This window comes from Bos grunniens, chromosome 14 (assembly GCF_055505025.1).
Source record: "Bos grunniens cultivar Pamir isolate PY7600 chromosome 14, Bosgru_T2T1.0, whole genome shotgun sequence".
Classification (NCBI taxonomy): Eukaryota; Metazoa; Chordata; class Mammalia; order Artiodactyla; family Bovidae; genus Bos; species Bos grunniens.
The window spans coordinates 81,174,459-81,190,384 of NC_141178.1; the positions used below are offsets into that span (position 1 = coordinate 81,174,459).

General features: G+C 62.6%; 1 protein-coding gene and 1 long non-coding RNA gene across 5 annotated transcripts in view; one reads left to right on the forward strand and one right to left on the reverse strand.

The window, feature by feature from the left end:
- Window positions 1-828: 828 nt before the first annotated feature.
- Window positions 829-3,398, forward strand: LOC147359742 (uncharacterized). Its single transcript, XR_015141177.1, has 2 exons — window positions 829-1,091; window positions 2,765-3,398. It is a non-coding gene; the product is annotated as an uncharacterized LOC147359742 (long non-coding RNA).
- A 2,298-nt stretch (window positions 3,399-5,696) lies between these two features.
- The window catches only part of LOC147359743 (maestro heat-like repeat family member 5), a 59,312-nt gene continuing 49,082 nt past the window's right edge, over window positions 5,697-15,926 (reverse strand). For 2 of the 4 annotated variants that reach the window (XM_086337550.1, XM_086337549.1), the window contains exons 22-30: window positions 10,898-11,038; window positions 10,345-10,459; window positions 9,530-9,673; window positions 8,409-8,585; window positions 7,416-7,571; window positions 6,748-6,870; window positions 6,547-6,649; window positions 6,153-6,227; window positions 5,697-5,919 (exon numbers count right to left, since the gene is read on the reverse strand). In XM_086337550.1, coding sequence (XP_086193676.1) covers window positions 5,822-5,919; window positions 6,153-6,227; window positions 6,547-6,649; window positions 6,748-6,870; window positions 7,416-7,571; window positions 8,409-8,585; window positions 9,530-9,673; window positions 10,345-10,459; window positions 10,898-11,038 — 1,132 coding nt within the window. In that variant the 3' untranslated portion in view covers window positions 5,697-5,821. Of the gene's footprint in view, window positions 5,920-6,045; window positions 6,650-6,747; window positions 6,871-7,415; window positions 7,572-8,408; window positions 8,586-9,529; window positions 9,674-10,344; window positions 10,460-10,897; window positions 11,039-15,926 lie in introns of those variants that run through there. The other 2 variants (XM_086337547.1, XM_086337548.1) reach the window with 1 other exon arrangement.

A 15,926-nucleotide genomic window follows, 5' to 3' on the forward strand; every position in this document is an offset into this window, starting at 1 on the left:
ATGGGCACTCTGTCACTTGGCCTGAGGCTGGTTTATCTCTGTGGGGCAGGGACTGTCTCCAGCAGGAGCTGCTGAGGCCCGTTTGAGGCCCCAGTGCTGGGCTGTTGCCGGGGTGTTGAATGTTCTCATGGCCTTTAATTACTGAATGCTAACGAGCCCTGAAATTAAATTAAGAAGAGGAGCTGACCGCCAGCATCCCTTCTCCCCCGCGTGACGGAGTTAATGGGGATCCTGGGGACAGGCCGGGGCGGAGGGGTGGTGTTAATGAGGGCAGGGGGGCCAGAAGTTTGCAGGGTGTTCTGACATTCAGGCTCAGGTCATTCTGCCGGCTCCTGTGGCCCAAGGAGAGAGGGCAGGGCCCGCCCCAGAGTGTCCCAGCCCCAGACCAGGCCAGTCCCATCATCCCCCACTCTCCCAGCTGGGGAGACTCAGGTCTGCCACCATGGCGGGCAGAGTGACCAGCAGGTTCCTGGTTCAGTGTCCGTGCTTCCTCTGATGGCCCTGAGCCGAGGCCAGCCAAGCTCGCTGACCTCTCTGGTCCCTGGTCTCCTGTCTGTGGGACAGAGGGATGGTGCACCGTGTGGGGTCAGCTTGTAACTGAAGGACAGGGTGGACGTGCATCCGAGCTTAGCTGGGCTCCGGCCGCAGGACGGCTGGTCTCCCCTGGCCGTTGAGGGCTCCCGCCTGGAGCCCCAGGCACCTGGGTCTGTGGTGGGTGAGCGTTCCTGGAAGGGGCCTGCGTCCTCTGACCCCAGCCCGGTCATCAGTCCCTGGCCACACTGGCCTCCGCTGGTTCCCAGGCCCAAGAGCTCTGGAGGAAGCCCCCAGGAGTACCCACCTCCCATTCCACATGCGTTTGTCACAAACCCATGAATGTGCCATCTTCGCCCACCCCCTCCAGGCGAACTTCCTCCACTTCTGCAGCGAGTTCTGCATTAATCACCGCTAATTGCTAGCGGGAGTCGTTTATGTCAAGAGCCATTATTCCTTGGAATAAAGAGAGAGAAAAGACGCTGCCTTCCAGGAAGCCTGGCGTTGGCCCTCATCGAGAGCGGGATGAAGTATGAGGACGCCATCCAGTTCATCCGACAGTGAGTGGCTGGTGGGGAAGGGCGCTGGTGGGTGCAGGGGGTCCTTATCCTTCCCTCCCTACCCCGCAGGGGCCCAGGGCCCCGCCAGGAGGCACTCCTGACCCCTGGCCCCGTGCCATCCTCTGAGGCCTTCCCCAGTTCAGGGCAGCCTCCTGTGGTACCAGCGTACCCCTCAGGCTGCCTAGCCCCGACTGAGGACGGGTCCCTGTGTGTGGTCTGCTCCCCAGACTGGGAGCAGAGAGTGAGGAGAGGCTACATGCAGTGCCTGGCTGGTCCCCTCTCTGGGGCCCATGGCTCCTTCAGCCTGGGGTGCATCAGTCCGCACTGGCCCTGCGGTGCTGAGTAACAGGCCGGTCCAAACCCATCTTTGACACAGGGAGCTGGGGCAGACACCTCTTTAAGCCTCCAGCACTCCTGACGTGGGGTGTCACTCCCCTCAGCTCTTGGGAGAGGAGGAACCCCCAGAAGCCATCCAACCCAGCCCAGCAGTGAAAGGAGCCCCCCCGTGCCACCTGCCCCAGCTGCCCCAACCCCCCCGGGACAGGTGACACCCCAGGATCTTTCAGGACTGCCCTTCTGAAGCCCTGGCCCCTGGGCCCTCTGCGCCCCATTCTCAGCCCCCATGGAGGTCTCCCAACCTCCTCTCCTTGGGGGGAGGGGGCTCCTGTCTGCTGCTGCCCCCAGGAAAGGAGCCCTGGTGGAGCAGGGTCCCGGGGTGGCAGCAGGGACAGTGGGGTGGGCACAGAAGACCTGAGCCCGCCCCCAGCCCACCCACTGTGAGTGTGTATGTGTGAGACTCGTGCACCGTCCGTGCCTGGGTGTCTTCTTGTGCTGCTCCCCCGACGACAGTTCCCAGGGCACAGCCATCTCTTTCTCCCAGAGGCAGGCTTGTTTACCAGTCAGGCGGCCAGCCCTGCGTGCGCCCGCAGGAGCTCTGGCCTCCTCGGGACCCTGGCACGTGTGCACACACACCAGGCACACGGTTTCTCTCCGTGAGCCTGTGTGCAGCTCTGTGCCTTGGCACAGATCTGAGGCGGCCCCAGGGTAAGGGCCAGGCCTTCACCGTCACCTCTGCCCCACTCACCTGAGCCTGCGGTTCCCTAGTTCCAGGCCTGTGACTGGGGGCTGGGCCCAACCTGGTGACTCAGAGCAGCACAGGCTTGCTCCTCCCCGGCCCACGCATCATTGACCAGTGCCAGTCCACAGCCATGTCCAAGGTCTCGGGCGGTGGGGACCTCTGGAAGTGCCTGGTGGGCAGTGCTAGGTACCCCCACACCCAGGCACCTGAGGACCACCTCCTGTCTCCTCTCCTCTCCCTCCCAGCCAGCCGGCATGCCAGGCTCCAATCCCCACAGGCTCTGCTTTCGGGGGGTGGGTGGTGGTACCCAGGTAAACACGCGGGCCTTGGAGGGTGCGGACCTTGGGGTTGGGGAGGTGAGGCGGTCAGCCTGGAGGAGCGATAGCCAGGTGACCTGAAGGTCAGCAGCGGTGGCTGCAGTGACAGTGATTCTGGCGGAAGGAACAGCCCGGGCAAAGGCCCAGAGGTGGGGGGGCTCTGTGGGTCACGGGGACCCACTCCAGCCCCTCTCGCCTCTGGGGCCTGCAGCTCTGGGGCAGGGTGGGCGGCCGAGCCTGGGTCCTACCTGACCCCCACCCCGGTCCCGTCTGCCCAGGAAGCGGCGCGGAGCCATCAACAGCAAACAGCTCACCTACCTGGAAAAATACCGGCCGAAGCAGAGACTGCGGTTCAAGGACCCCCACGCGCACAAGACCAAGTGCTGCATCATGTAGCTCAGGCCCTGGGCACCCGGCGCGGGCTCAGCAAGGCTCCCGCCACGGGCCGCCCTCTGCCCTTTGCTCCCAGCCCCCCGGCACACCTGCCCCCACACCCCTCGCGGGTGTCTTCTGTCTCTGCTCCCTCCCTCTGTCCACCCAGCAGGTGTGTGTGTGTGTGCATGCACACGTGTGCATGTGCGTGCACCGCTGTCTGGTCCAGCCTTCCTTTTGTCTTTGCCTGCGTGTCTGTCTCTCTGTGCCCTGAGCCCTCACTGTCCCTCTGAGGCTTAATCCCCCCCCCAATCTCCCTGCCTTATGTCCCTGGCTGTCCTGTTAATGCCCTGCCCACACCGCCTCCGGGCAGCTCTCCTTCCTGGCCGGTTTGTTTGGGGGCTGGTGTATTTTTTAACCACTGGGCCCAGCCCCTTGTCTGTGGCCCCTCACCCTGACCTGTTCTTGGCACCTTAAATTATTGGGTCTGGGGCAGTCAGGTGTTCTGGACACTCGAAGGCAATAAAACCAGACCCTGTGGCTGTGTGTGCCTGGAGAACGGGGTGTGGGCGGCCTTGGGGGGCTGGCGGGACCCAGGGATGCTGCGGGGCGCGTCCCCTCCTGCCGGCTGTGCTTGGCCGCCCCCTGGCGTCCACGCTGGGTCCCTGCACTCCCTGCCTCAGGGTGGGGCCGTCCCAGATCAAACACATCAGGGGCTGAGGCCCGAGTGGGCTCTGCCCAGTTGCCCTGTTGCTGTGTTGGGGGCCGGGTCACTGGCATTGCCCCCGTGCGGGACAGGATGGGTCACTTGGTAATTATTCTGGGCCATGTGTCCGGCGGGGTGGCTTCCTCATCCTGCCCCCTACTAAGTGTCCTGACTTCAGTCTTAGAAGCCCAGAGAAGGGAGGGGGTGATGGTGCCCACTGGGCTTGGGGTGGAGGGACACGCCGACTCCTCACCCCGGAGCGGGGAGGGGAAGCTGGAGGGGTGGAGGGTGACCCCGGGGTTCCTGGGGTGAAAGGTCAGAGTGTGTTGGGGGCTGGGCCTGCTGGAGGGCACAGATGTTGCCCTGCTCCGTGAGCAGCTCTGCTCTCGCAGAGCTGGGGGCCAGCCCCTCCCTGGGGCAGGTTGGCCGCACCTTCCCGGGTGGGATGGTGGCCCACCCACCAGGTCTCAGGCCCTGTCTCCCGCCCCTGGCTTGCTGTGGCCAGCCTGGCAGTCAACTGTTGCTGCTGGTTATTGGGGCACCTCTTGTGTGCCCGGGTCTAGAGCCTTCCACCCTGCTGGTAAGGCCTGTGCTCCCTCAACTTCAGGCTTCACCTGTCTCAGTTCCCCCTGGGGGTTTATCCAGTCACCATTGGCTGCAGAAGCCTCTGGGGCCCGGGCCTACCCAGCTCCAGGCTTTTACTAAGACCAGACTTCCCAGGGGCAGGATGAACTGGGGTGGGGCAGGGGGACGTGCAGGAGGCCCCACTGCCCACTGCCCACTGTGGGGAACCAGGAAGGCCTCCCTTTTAGGGGAGATGGCACCCCCCCCCCAAGCTGGGCTCAGGGGACCCTCTTCCCACCCAGGGGTTGTAGCAGAAGTGGGGTGGAGGGCATCCACAGGGGCCTGTGGACAAAATGGAGAGCTGTGAAAAGCCAAACCCACCCAGAGCCCCTCCTCAAGTGGTGCCATTCAGAGACTCGCAGACGGGCGGGCAGGGGCCCAGCTCTGCCCAGGGTCTTTTACTCCTCTCCCCGGTCATACTGAACAACACCAGTGAGTCTGCAGTTGCTGTATTTTTTTCAACCCACCATCCAAGTTGTGGGGCCTCCTGGGTGCAACCCCAGGCCTGTCCCGAGGGGCTCACAGTCCATGGGGGATGGTGGGACAGCCTGACGAGGGGTGGGGGGCCTTGTTTGGCAGGCCCTCGAGGGCCAGGTTACGTGGCAGTCCCAAGGCAGGGGATGTGGGGAGAGCTCTCTGGGTAGAAGCTCTGCCTGGGCCACGTCGGGAGGGCCTGGGAGGGCGCGTGGGGGGAAAGGCAGGGGGTAGGCCGGGCGGGGCTGGACCTCCTGCTGGAGAGCGGCCAGCTGGGGGAGACCCTAGGGAGGACTCTAGCAGGGAGGCGCTCTCAGGCGAGGGAAGGGCCCACCCCCACCATTGCACAAGTGGAAAAACCAAGGCTGGGAGGGGAAAGACCCGCTGAAGCTCAGGTGGGTCTTCAGGGGCTCCCTCGGAGTCTGGGGACCTCTTTTGGACTCAACCTTCCAAGGGGTCTTGGAGGAAGGTTTTACTACCCATTTTACAGATGGGACAGCTGAGGCTCAGAGTGTTGAGATCCTCACCTCAGTCATTCAGGGTGAGCCAAGCCCACCTGGAAGATCTGACTGAGCCAGGCCGGTTCTGCTGCCAACCCCAGGTGCCAGCCCTGACGGGGCTCAGGAGGCTAGAGACGGGGGTGGAGGGTGACTTCGAGTCCCCTGGGCAGAGGGAGACCAGCCAAGGGACCTCTTCCCCACCATCAGCCTCCCAGTGACCACGGAGCTCTAAGCCGGAGACAGACTGAAGCCTGCGGGGGCGCCATGGTGGGTGACTCCACTCAGCCGTGAGCCCCGAGGGCCATGGATGCCTTGGGAGTGCCCACTCAGCACCCAGGACATCGGCGGGCCGTGGTTTGGGCTCCAGTCACCGGGAAGCCACCTGGTGGCCACAAGTGGGAGTCCCTGCCCAGACTTCACAGTTTGTCTCTGGGGGACACACCATCTGTGCCCACCCCCTGGCCTGCCAGTGTCTCCGGGGGGCCCATGGGATGGTGGGCAGGGAGCGCAGAGGTGTGACGCTTCTTTGTTGAATCTAGATCTTTCTTTCAAATGGAAAAATGTCATGTAGCCAAGCTCTATGCAGACAGGGCAGGGCTGCGCGGTGTGGTGGGCACGGGGGAGGGGGACGGGGGGGCGGGGCGGATGACAGCTGGAGGTCACCGCGGTCTGGCTGCCATCTTCTGAAGGAAGGAGGCCTGCCTGCTGGCGAAGTCTCGGACGCTGGGTTCGGGGCTCTTTTTGAGATCCTCAAAAGCTCCAGGAAAGGAGGGACGAATCAGAGGTACCCTCCACGCCCCGTCTGCCCACAGCCCTGGTGGAGTAGCACCCTCCTTCCCACATGGGGTGGGGGCAGTTGGGCACCCAGACCCCACCTCCTCGGCCTTCCAGGCCTGGGCACTCCCTTTCCCTACCCTGCCCGCTGTGTTTGGGGGCCCGTGCTCCCTGCTGACATGGATAGGGGTAGATGGAGTAAGGATGATCCCTTACTGCAGAACAGCAGCTTTGTGTCCACGTCACTGACCATCTGGGACACGGCCCGGGGGTGGTAGCAGATGGTATAACCTGTGTGACAGACAAGGAGCATGCTGGCTAGTGGGAGGGGGCTGCTGAACCTCTCCCCTCTTCCCTCTCTCCCTCTCCCCCTCCCTGGCATAGGGAAGGAGTTCTCCTGTGTGAGGGACCGCTGGAAAGACAGGGCCAGAACACAGAAGGGCCCGGCCCAAAGAACTGAACCCCTGAGACCCCCTCACTTGCCCCTCTCCTCGCTTGCCAGCGGAACCCACGTTCCAGCTGCAGTGGAGGAACGGGTGAGGGTGAGGGTCAGGGTGCTCAGGCAGGGCCGGCCTGGGGGTCCCTGAGCCCGGCCCCCCGCCCTGCTCACCTATGAAGAGTGCCGCCCAGGTCTTGATGTGGTCATGGCGGCTGTGCAGGTAGCTGAGGGCCTGCGCCAAGTGGATGCCAAACTCCTCCTGGCTGTGGCTCATCTGGGGAGCACGTCTCTGTCACTCACTGGGGCCAGAGCTGGCCGGCCCCAGGGACCTGGCGGCCAGCCTCCCGTCCCCTCCCCGCTGCGGGCCCTCACCAGGCAGTTCCAGAGGAAGTGGCGGGCGCTGAGGCCCTTCTCCCAGGCCAGCGCGCAGAAGAGGGTGTGCTGCGGCCGCCACCGGAGCAGCACGGAGCAGCGGTAGAAGGCGAACTTGGCCTGCTGCGGGACAGCAGGGAGGGCCGGGCGTGGGCGGTGGCTCTGAGGAAGCTGCAGTGGGCGCGGCCCTCCTGGGCTCCCCGGCTCCTTCCCGCTGCCTTCAGGCTGCACCCTGAGCCCACCCGCCTCCCTGGCCAGCACCACGGCCCCGCTGGACTGAAGGCAGTGTTCAGTCCCTATCCGCTTAGAAACTGGCTGCTTGTTTATCCCCCCAGTGGCCGGGAGCTGCAGGAAGGCTGAGCAATTCTTAATGGCCTGGTGCGGGGCACTGGCTGGCACACGCAGGGCTCAGCCCATATTTCAAGTTCAATGAACCACCTGCACCCGAGGACATGCCTGGCGCTGGAGACACAGCAGTGAGCAGGACAGACGGTGTCCTGACCACAGATGCACAGCCACACATGGGCACGTGTGTGCACACAGGGAGGAGCAGGAACCCAGGGAGGGGCTGGCCCCGCGGCCCAGGGGGTGTCCCTGGCTCTCAGCAGCACCCTGCCCGCCGTGGGGCCCCAGCCCCGCCAAGGCGAAGGCCGGGCGCAGGCACTGACCGTGACGACGGCGGGGCAGGGGTCCTTCAGGTGCAGGAGCAGGGGCACCATGCTCTGGTGCACCTGGGCTCGCAGCCCGCCCAGCTGCTGGCCTGCCACCGACGCCACCAGGTCCCCGAACAGGGCCATGGCCGCTGCCCGGACCCCGTCCCGCTCCTGCAAGACAGAGGTTTGGAGCCCAGCCAGACCCTCCTTGGGACCCTCCACTCAGGCGGGACGTGGGGCCCAGTACCCTCAGCAGGACTCCTTCATTGGGGCTCCAGACTCCAGGAACAGACCTCAGCCTCCCCCCTCAGACAGGCTCTGGGGCAGGACTCGGCCTCCCCCCTCAGACAAGACTCTGGGCAGGACTCGGCCTCCCCCCTCAGACAGGGCTCTGGGCAGGACTTGGCCTCCCCCCTCAGACAGGGCTCAGGGCAGGACTCGGCCTCCCCCCTCAGACAGGGCTCAGGGCAGGGCTGCACCTCCCCCTCATACAGAGCTCTTGGAAGGACTCAGCCTCCCCCCCTCAGACAGGGCTCTGGGCAGGGCTGCGCCTCCCCCCTCACACACCTCTCGGGGCAGGGCTGTGCTTCCCACCTCCACCAGCCCCTGGGGAGGGTCACAGCCATCCTCAGGGACCTACACTCATTCCTCTCTCATGCCTGTGGTTGCATCCTGACAACCCAGGTGTCACGGATGCTGACTTGGGAGGGCAGGCTTATCCCTCTGACTTGCCCTGAAGGAGAATCTGTTATCCACAGGGGCTCATGAGTCAGGAGGGTAGGGACGCGTGGGGCTGAGATGAAGGTTGGCGTTCAGCTGAAGGTGCAGGGCGAGTGCCAGCGGCAGCCCCTGGCCAGCCCACCTGTGCCACACACGCCACACACCCAGGGAGCTGCCCTGCCCCTCCACCTCCCTGCCCCAGTGGGACAGCGGCCTTCAAGGAAGGGAGCCGGGGAAGGCGCTGGAGGGCCACGAGATGGGGTGCCCGCCCCTCCCGGGCGCACTCACATCATCGAAGAAGGAGCGGGTGTTGATGGCAATGCTGAGGCCCTGGGCCTCCGTGCTGTGTGCGCCCAGACGGTGCAGCACGTCCGACACGGTGCCCATGACGCGCACCAGCACCTGCCCGCTGCTCTGGAAGAAGCCGTTGAGGAAGGGCGGCAGCTGTCCGCGGAGCAGGCTTCCCTGCGGGGGCGGGTGCCGGTGGGCCGTGCGAGCCGGGGCTGGCTCCCTCTGCGGCCCCTTTCCAGACCCCCATCCATGCCTGGGCACCCACACTGTACCCACCCCACTCCATCTCGCCCTGGCTCTGCCGTCCGGGGACACGTGCTCCTAGCCCTGGTCTGTCCCCCGGGAGTTGTGGACAGACGGGACAGGGTTCCTCTCTCTGAGACCCTGCGGTCCTCCTGGGGTCAGGGGAGCACTAACCCATGTCAGTCGGCTGCCAGGGCCTTCCTGTCTGTCCCCTTTCTGGCCAGAGGGCCCCCCGCCAAGTCCTGGAGACCAACTTTCCCTTCCTCCGCCCTACCCTGCCTTTGCCCCTATTCCTGGCTTCCCCAGGAGTCAGAGGGGTCTTGGGGGCTAGACAAGACAAATTTGGTTGGGTGGGTACCACTGAAGTCACTGGCATCTCACGTCGCAGGGAGGTGGGTGCACCAGTGGTGACCCCAGACCTTCTAAGTGGCAATGACCATTTCCCAGCTTTACATTACTTTAAAAAGGAAAAGCTAAGTTCCTTTTCCACAAGTTCTTTCTGCTCCTCTTGGGTGCAGTGTGAACTGTTTGGATGAACTGTCAGGAAGTGACATGTCAGCAAATGAACAGTTTCTACCATCAAAGACCTTATCAGGGACTCCTTGTGCAAGCTAGGCTGGTTTTGCAACTTTCAAACAAGTTTTCGGCAGCTTCATTGGCTTCCTAAACTCTGTCTGGTTCTACAATATTAGATCTGTTTTCAGCCAGTGAGTCACTTAACAGCACAAACCCTCTCTGAGCACCACCTGGGTGCTGGGATGCAGGTCCGACCACCGACTGGACCAGCAGGGCAGGTTTCTAACGGCAACGACACAAAAGCCCTGTGCACCCAGCCGCTCTCTGGGGCGTCTATCACCGCTCCCGCACCCGCTTACCTTCTCCGGGTGGAAAAGAATGTTCCCTAGGCCCTGTAGGCTCAGCACGCGGATCTCGGGGCTGGGGTCCCTGAGGCTTCGCACCAGCACGGACAGGGCAACCTCTTTGGGGAGCACCTCCAGCAGGGTGGGGCTGTAGAGGAACTGGGAGCCCCCGGGCAGGCGGATCAGGCTTGGCAGCCTCTTGTAGGGGGCCTGTGTCTGTGGGATCCGGGCTCTAGGACCAGGGCTGGGGCTCGGGGAGGGTGGCTGACCTGCCCCTCTCTGGGTATCTTGGTTAATGAGTGTTTGAAACCCAGTGCCAAGCTGCTTCAATCCTTCAGTGCATAACTGGGGAAACGGGCCCAGAGGGGGAAAGGGCCTTGTCTGAGGTCACACAGCGAAGCTGGGAACAACATACTCAATGCAGCCTGGCTCATAGGGCACCTGGAGACCCAGCCCCATGGAGGGAGAGCCAGATTCACTACAGGGGTGGTGTGTGGAGTCACACCAGGCTCTGTCCATTGTGGAAATGACAAAGGCCCTCACCTGTCTGGCCATGGCCCAGCTCTCAGCCCCAGGGCCTGGTATACCCAGTGCCTGTCTGGCTCCAGCCATTGCCCTCTCAGCTTCACCGTTCCAGGGGTGAGACCCCAAGACATCAGGGCTGGGGAGGAGAGAGACGGTCCCCCAGGATGCAGGTGGAGAGGGGCCTAAACCAGGAGCCCCCGACCATGGGCCCCGAGGAGCTGGGAGTGGGAAGGCGGGGTGTGAGGAATCTGTTGGTCAAGGGAGGTCCTAGTGGGTTCAGCTGGAGACAGGGTGCAGGCCCCCACCTCCGTGAAGATGATGATGGCCGTCTTCCGCTCCCGCTCCTCCCGGCTATGCAGGTTGGGCAGCAGCTGGAAGGTCAGCGCCTTGATCTGTCTGCACTGGTTCTGCACCATGGCCCTGGGCGCAGGGTGAAGGCGGGCAGGCTCGTGGGCACAGCCCCTGGCCACCCTCCTGCCACCACCCACCCAGGGGCCCGGTGGCCAGAAGCGTTGCTGAGCGGAGTGGGCACGCCTCTGTCTGACCTTCTCCTGCTCCTTCTGCACCCACTGGCGTGGGCCAAGCATGGGATGGACAGAGGAGTGGACCTGGCCCTGGTCCCCTAGGAGCCTCCGGCCAAGACGGGGGCTAGGCGTCGGGCAAGAGGTCTGCATTCTAGGCTCCCAGGGTGTGCCAGTGAGCCGCGCCATCCGTACCCTGGCACCCTGTGTGCACACGTGTGAGTCCTTGGGGCTGTGCTCATGGCAGGTCCTGGGGGTCGCTGCAGTCCGTAGCCCAGCCTCCTGGGCAGGGCTGACCCAGGACGGGCCCCTTCCCCTGGCCCCACCCCGCCCCTACCTGGCGAGGAGGCCCACGCCCTGTGGGTAGGTGTGGATGGTGGCAAAGAGGTCCCAGGCGCCCTGCAGCTCCATGTAGGCGAAGTCCTGCCAGTGCCTGGTGGTGGACAGCAGGCTTTTCAGCGCCTCCAGTGACGTGCTGCTGGGGAGCAGAGGGGTCACTGGGCAGCCTCAGCCCCGGGGAGAGTGCCCACCTGCCCTGGGTGGAAAGGTCCCTCCTGGCTTCCGTCCCTGCTCCGGGCCTGGCAGCACCAAGCCTCCCTGGGGCAGCTTGCTCCTGCCCTCCTTCAGCAGAAATGTTGGGGTGTAGGATCGGCAGGGGCTGTCCTGGGATAGGGGTGGTTCCAGGGGGAAGCTCCAGATAGGCTAGGCGCATGGTCAGTGGGAGATGCCTGCAGCTGGCTTTTCAGGGCTGAGGCTGAGAGGACAGGGCTTGAGAGAGAAGTAGAGATACCAGGGGACCAGTGATTCCCCAAGTTGCAGGGTGGAGGGGGTCTGACTGAGCCTTGACAGACTGTGCTATTTGGATGTGGGACTGAGAATGCAGGGGGAGTGGACGGGGTGGGAGGGCAGCTGGGGGTGTGGCATTACGGGAGCCCAGAGAGTGCTGGGACCCTGAAGATGCGGGAAACCGGGTTCCGCTGGCGGCGTGTTTGTGTGGGCTCAAGACAGTGTGCCAGACTGCAGCAGGGTGAGACCGCCTGTGGGTCAGGGACTGTGCTGCCCGGGGGCCCTGTCCTGCTCACACAGCCCGGCCAGGGCCCGCAGAAGCAGAGCCCAGCCAGGCTCCGGGCTCCACGCCTGCGCAGTGCTGTCGAGCCACAGGCCCAGGGCTGCCCCAGGCCCCGCAGGGCCGAGGGCCCAGGAATAGCTCTCTGGTCTGTCTCCCCGCCCAGCCACCCCGTGCCTGGTGGCTCCCCCTGGACCTGTGAGCGGCCCCCGGAGCGAGGCTGTCAGCTCTGACCAGGGGCCAGCCACTCTGATCAGATTTGCAAAACCTGATGTGAAGGGATGAAATGCCACTCCGTGAGTCCCCGGTGGTGCCCGCACAAATGTCAGCGGGCCTGTCCTCTCGCCCCAAGCCGTGCCACCGAGAAGTGGCTGAGTTTTCGGGGTCACTGGTCTCAGCCGGAGTGACGACGGCTTTGGGGGAAGGGGGCTCCGGGTGGAGTGGCATTTTGTCTGCTCTGTGAGGACTCTTGGAATCTTCTGGTCCCGGGGCACCGTGGGGTCACTGTGCCCCACAGCCGCACCAGGGCATCCTTGGGGCTCCCTTGCTGATTCTCGGGGTGAATGACCTCCCTTGTGGGGACCCCTGGCCTTGCACCAGGACCTGTGTCACCTGAAACCCACGCAGCCCCGTGACCAGCAGACGGCAGAGCCCCTGGGGTCCAAGGCCAGCCGTGCAGGACTCCCCTCCCTTCCTGCTTCGCCCTGGGAGGCCAGGGGCAGAGGGCCCTGAAGATGAGGCGGGGCCTGGAGGGCAAGGTGCGGAGGTGGGGAGCCTGCGGGGTCCGCCCGGAGCTGGGGCTTCCTGTGCGTCAGCACCCTGGGACGCGTCCCCAGGCTGATGAGGGACTGGGGCGGGACTCTTCCTCTCCAGCTGGAGCCCCGCCGCCGGACGCGAGCCTCCGGAGGCAGTGTGGGGTCTCCTCACGCTTCCACGTCTCTCCAGTGCCTACCAGGTCTTGTCACTCCCTCGGCATGGAGCCCCCATGGCTCCCCCCGCTTCAGGGTCCCCTCCTTCCTGTCTCTCCACTTTGGGGTCCCCCTGCCTGGAAGGCTGTCCACCCTTCCTTCCCCACACAGTGACCTCTAACCATCTTTCAGATCTGTGCTCAGAGCCCGTCCTCAGAGACCCACAGGTAGGGGCACCCCTGTGTCTTCCCCTGCGAGGCTCTGCCTCACCTCGTGGCCCTCTCCAGGCATCGTCACTGGGCCGTCACCGGACCCTGTCTGCATTTCCATGGGGCTGAGCTCCTGAGCACATGGATGCCTCCCTGCTGACAGCACGCTCAGGGGCACAGCACACACCGTCTGTATTCATTAGTAAGAGTGGGGCCCCCAGTACACTTAGCAAGTTTCGACCGAATGATCCACGGTCTGTTAATCCTTTCTTCTTTTCGACCTCAGAGCGGGAGGGCGGCCAAGGCTGAGGGCAGGAAAGGAGGCGGGTCCGAGCAGGACTGTGGGGACTCCAGGCTGGGGCATAGCACCTCCCCATCCATCCCTCCCTGCTCAGGGATCCCAGCTCACTCCCTGTGATGTCACAACTCACCGCGAGTCTGAGGAGTCAGGGGGCCCCCAGGGCCCGAGACCACAGCACCCCAACTGGACAAATCCAAGAGAAGACAGGTGGGCTGGGGTCCTGACTTCCAACCCTCAACTGAGGCCCAGAGTGTCGGCCGCTCACCCAGGGTCGCCCTAGCATAGAGGCTGCCCAGTCCTCTGTTGCTCCTGACCCTCCCAACACCTAGGGAGGGACCAGCCCCTCCCACAGAAGAAGAAACCAAGGCTGTGAGACGAGCGACCAGCCCGGAGCGCTCACAGCAGGGTTAGGAGGCGATCTTGGATCTCAGATCCAGGTGGCACACAGCATGTTATTATTCATTGCTGATTTGTTACTTGTCAACTGCCAAAACCTAGGGCTGCGAATACAGTTTTAAATAAGAGAGCTTTAAATTAAACTTAAAGCTTTAAGTTGAAAAGAAGACTAATCAGGAAGTAAGAAACAAAAGGAAGCACCTTGTGTCACAGTGAGAGATTACTCAACAGTAACTTCATATACTCTCAAGAGAGTCTCTTGGACTACAAGGAGATCAAACCAGTCCATCCTAAAGGAATTCAGTCCTGAATATTCATTGGAAGGACTGATGCTGAAGCTGAAGCTCCAATACTTTGGCCACCTGATGCGAAGAATTGACTCATTGAAAAAGACCCTGATGCTGGGAAAGATTGAAGGCTGGAGAAGGGCCTGACGAGGATGAGATGGTTGGATGGCATCACTGACTTGATGGACATGAGTTTGAGCAAGCTCTGGGAGTTGGTGAAGGACAGGGAAGCCTGGCCTGCTGCAGTCCATGGAGTCGCAAAGGGTCGGACACGTCTGAGCGACTGAACTGAACTGAACTTTATTTACAAGCTTCCTGGCAGCCAGGGCAAAAAGGGAAATATGTTGGCTTATACCTCTAAGTGGTTGATGGGCATGTCTTTGGAATGAGGAGAAATGAGATGCTCCATTAGAGTTAAAGAGACTCAGCCCATAATGGATGAAACAAGAGGAATGAGAAGTCCTTCGTAGGGTGGGATGGACATCGACTTGAGAAGGAGCTGGCTGAGAACTGACCAAAGCAGGAAATGTCTCTACAAGAAAGGGGTTCTGCTCATCAGAGATGCACAGGAAGGGGAGGGTCCCACAGTCAGGGCTGGAATGGGTGCTTGTGTCCTGGCAGGAAGTGGAACCAAACCCTCACTTGTTGGTCCCAGGGGCCAGCCCAGCTCAGCAGGATGCCAGGAACCTCAGAGGCCCAGGACTAGCCTGACTCTGCCTTGAGTCTTGCATGGCTGTCAGAGGTACGGCTGCAACCCCTCCCCACAGTGCTCTCGGGGGCAACCACAGGCCAGTGGGCCTCTCAACAGCTGCGCCCAGATTCCTCCTTGGCACCCAGCTCCCTCGATCCTCTGCATCCTCCAGGCGTCAGACTTGGGACTGCAGTGCTCCGCTTACACTCTGAGGCCTCTCCCGCCCTCTGAGGCCTGGGAGCGGCTGCAGACCTCCTCAATGTCCTTGACGGCTGGCCAGCATCGCTGCTGACTGGCCTGCCCCACTCCCGGGTCCCTGGGGATGGTACCAGTACTGTAGCTGTCCTCTGGGGAAGGGGGCCCAGGTCCCATCCTAGCTCCAGGGAGGGTGTGGACCCAGACCTGCTTAGTAGGAGTCCTACCTGCCCCTGTGGCCAAGGCGATTGGTTCAGGGGTGAGTGTGTGAGCTAAGCTGGGCCCATCAAAGCTGAGGGACTGAGACCAGAGTGCCGGTCTGTTCTGTGGTTGCTGGACCCCCACCCTTCTCTTCAGAAGAATCAGCCCAGAGAGAAGCCAAGACCCGAGAGATAGAAGGGGAGGGCTGATGCTGCTGGAGCATGTTGGTACAGCTGGCTCTGAGCAGAAGGCCCCTGACTCCCCAGTGAGATGACAGACACCCTTGCTCTCCAGGGGAGAGCCCTACATGAGACAGACAGACGTCCCTGCTCCCCAGAGCCTCCATCATACGGGGCACAGATGACAGCTGTAGATGGGAGAACATAACAGTGAGGAGCAGGACTGCTGTTGTACGGAGGTGGTTGGGAGCCACAGGAGGTGAGGCCGTCGGGAAGAACGTCCCAGGAAGAGGGCACAGCAAGTGCAAAGGCCCTGAGGCAGGAGCGTGGGCTCCGAGGAACGGTAGGAAGACGCTGAGGCTGGAGCAGAAGGTTCATGTAGAGGATGACGATGTGTGGCAGGAAATGAGGTTCTGGAGGTGATGGGGAGCCAGATGCAGGGCCACTGGACTGCTGGAAGGATTCAGCCCTTCTTGGAGTTAAAAGAAGGGGAAGAGGAAGGGAGGGTTCCAAGCACAGGTGAGGCCTGATCTGACCTGGGGTGGAGGGCAGCAAGGAGGGGGCAGGGGAGGAACAGGTGGAGGCTGGCCCCATGGGGGCAGGGGAGGGAAGCTGATGGATGGAGGCGGTTCATCAGAGCTTTCTCCTAACCCTCCTATTTCGGGGAGGAGAACGTTTTATTAGCTTATTAGGGAAGATTCATGCATTTTGTATGGTTGATTTGAATAAAAAAGAACTTTATGCACATTCGAATTCAGAAGCAATATGAGAGAAGTGACATTTTTTTTTTCAGTGATGTGCCTTGGGGAGAGCTGTTCAAACTGACAAATTGTGTGAAGCACATCGTAATACAAACAAATGAAAAGAGTCAGCCCCAGCGGTTTTTAAAGACTCGCTTAATGGATTTCTCAAGATGCACCCTCGTGCAGGGGA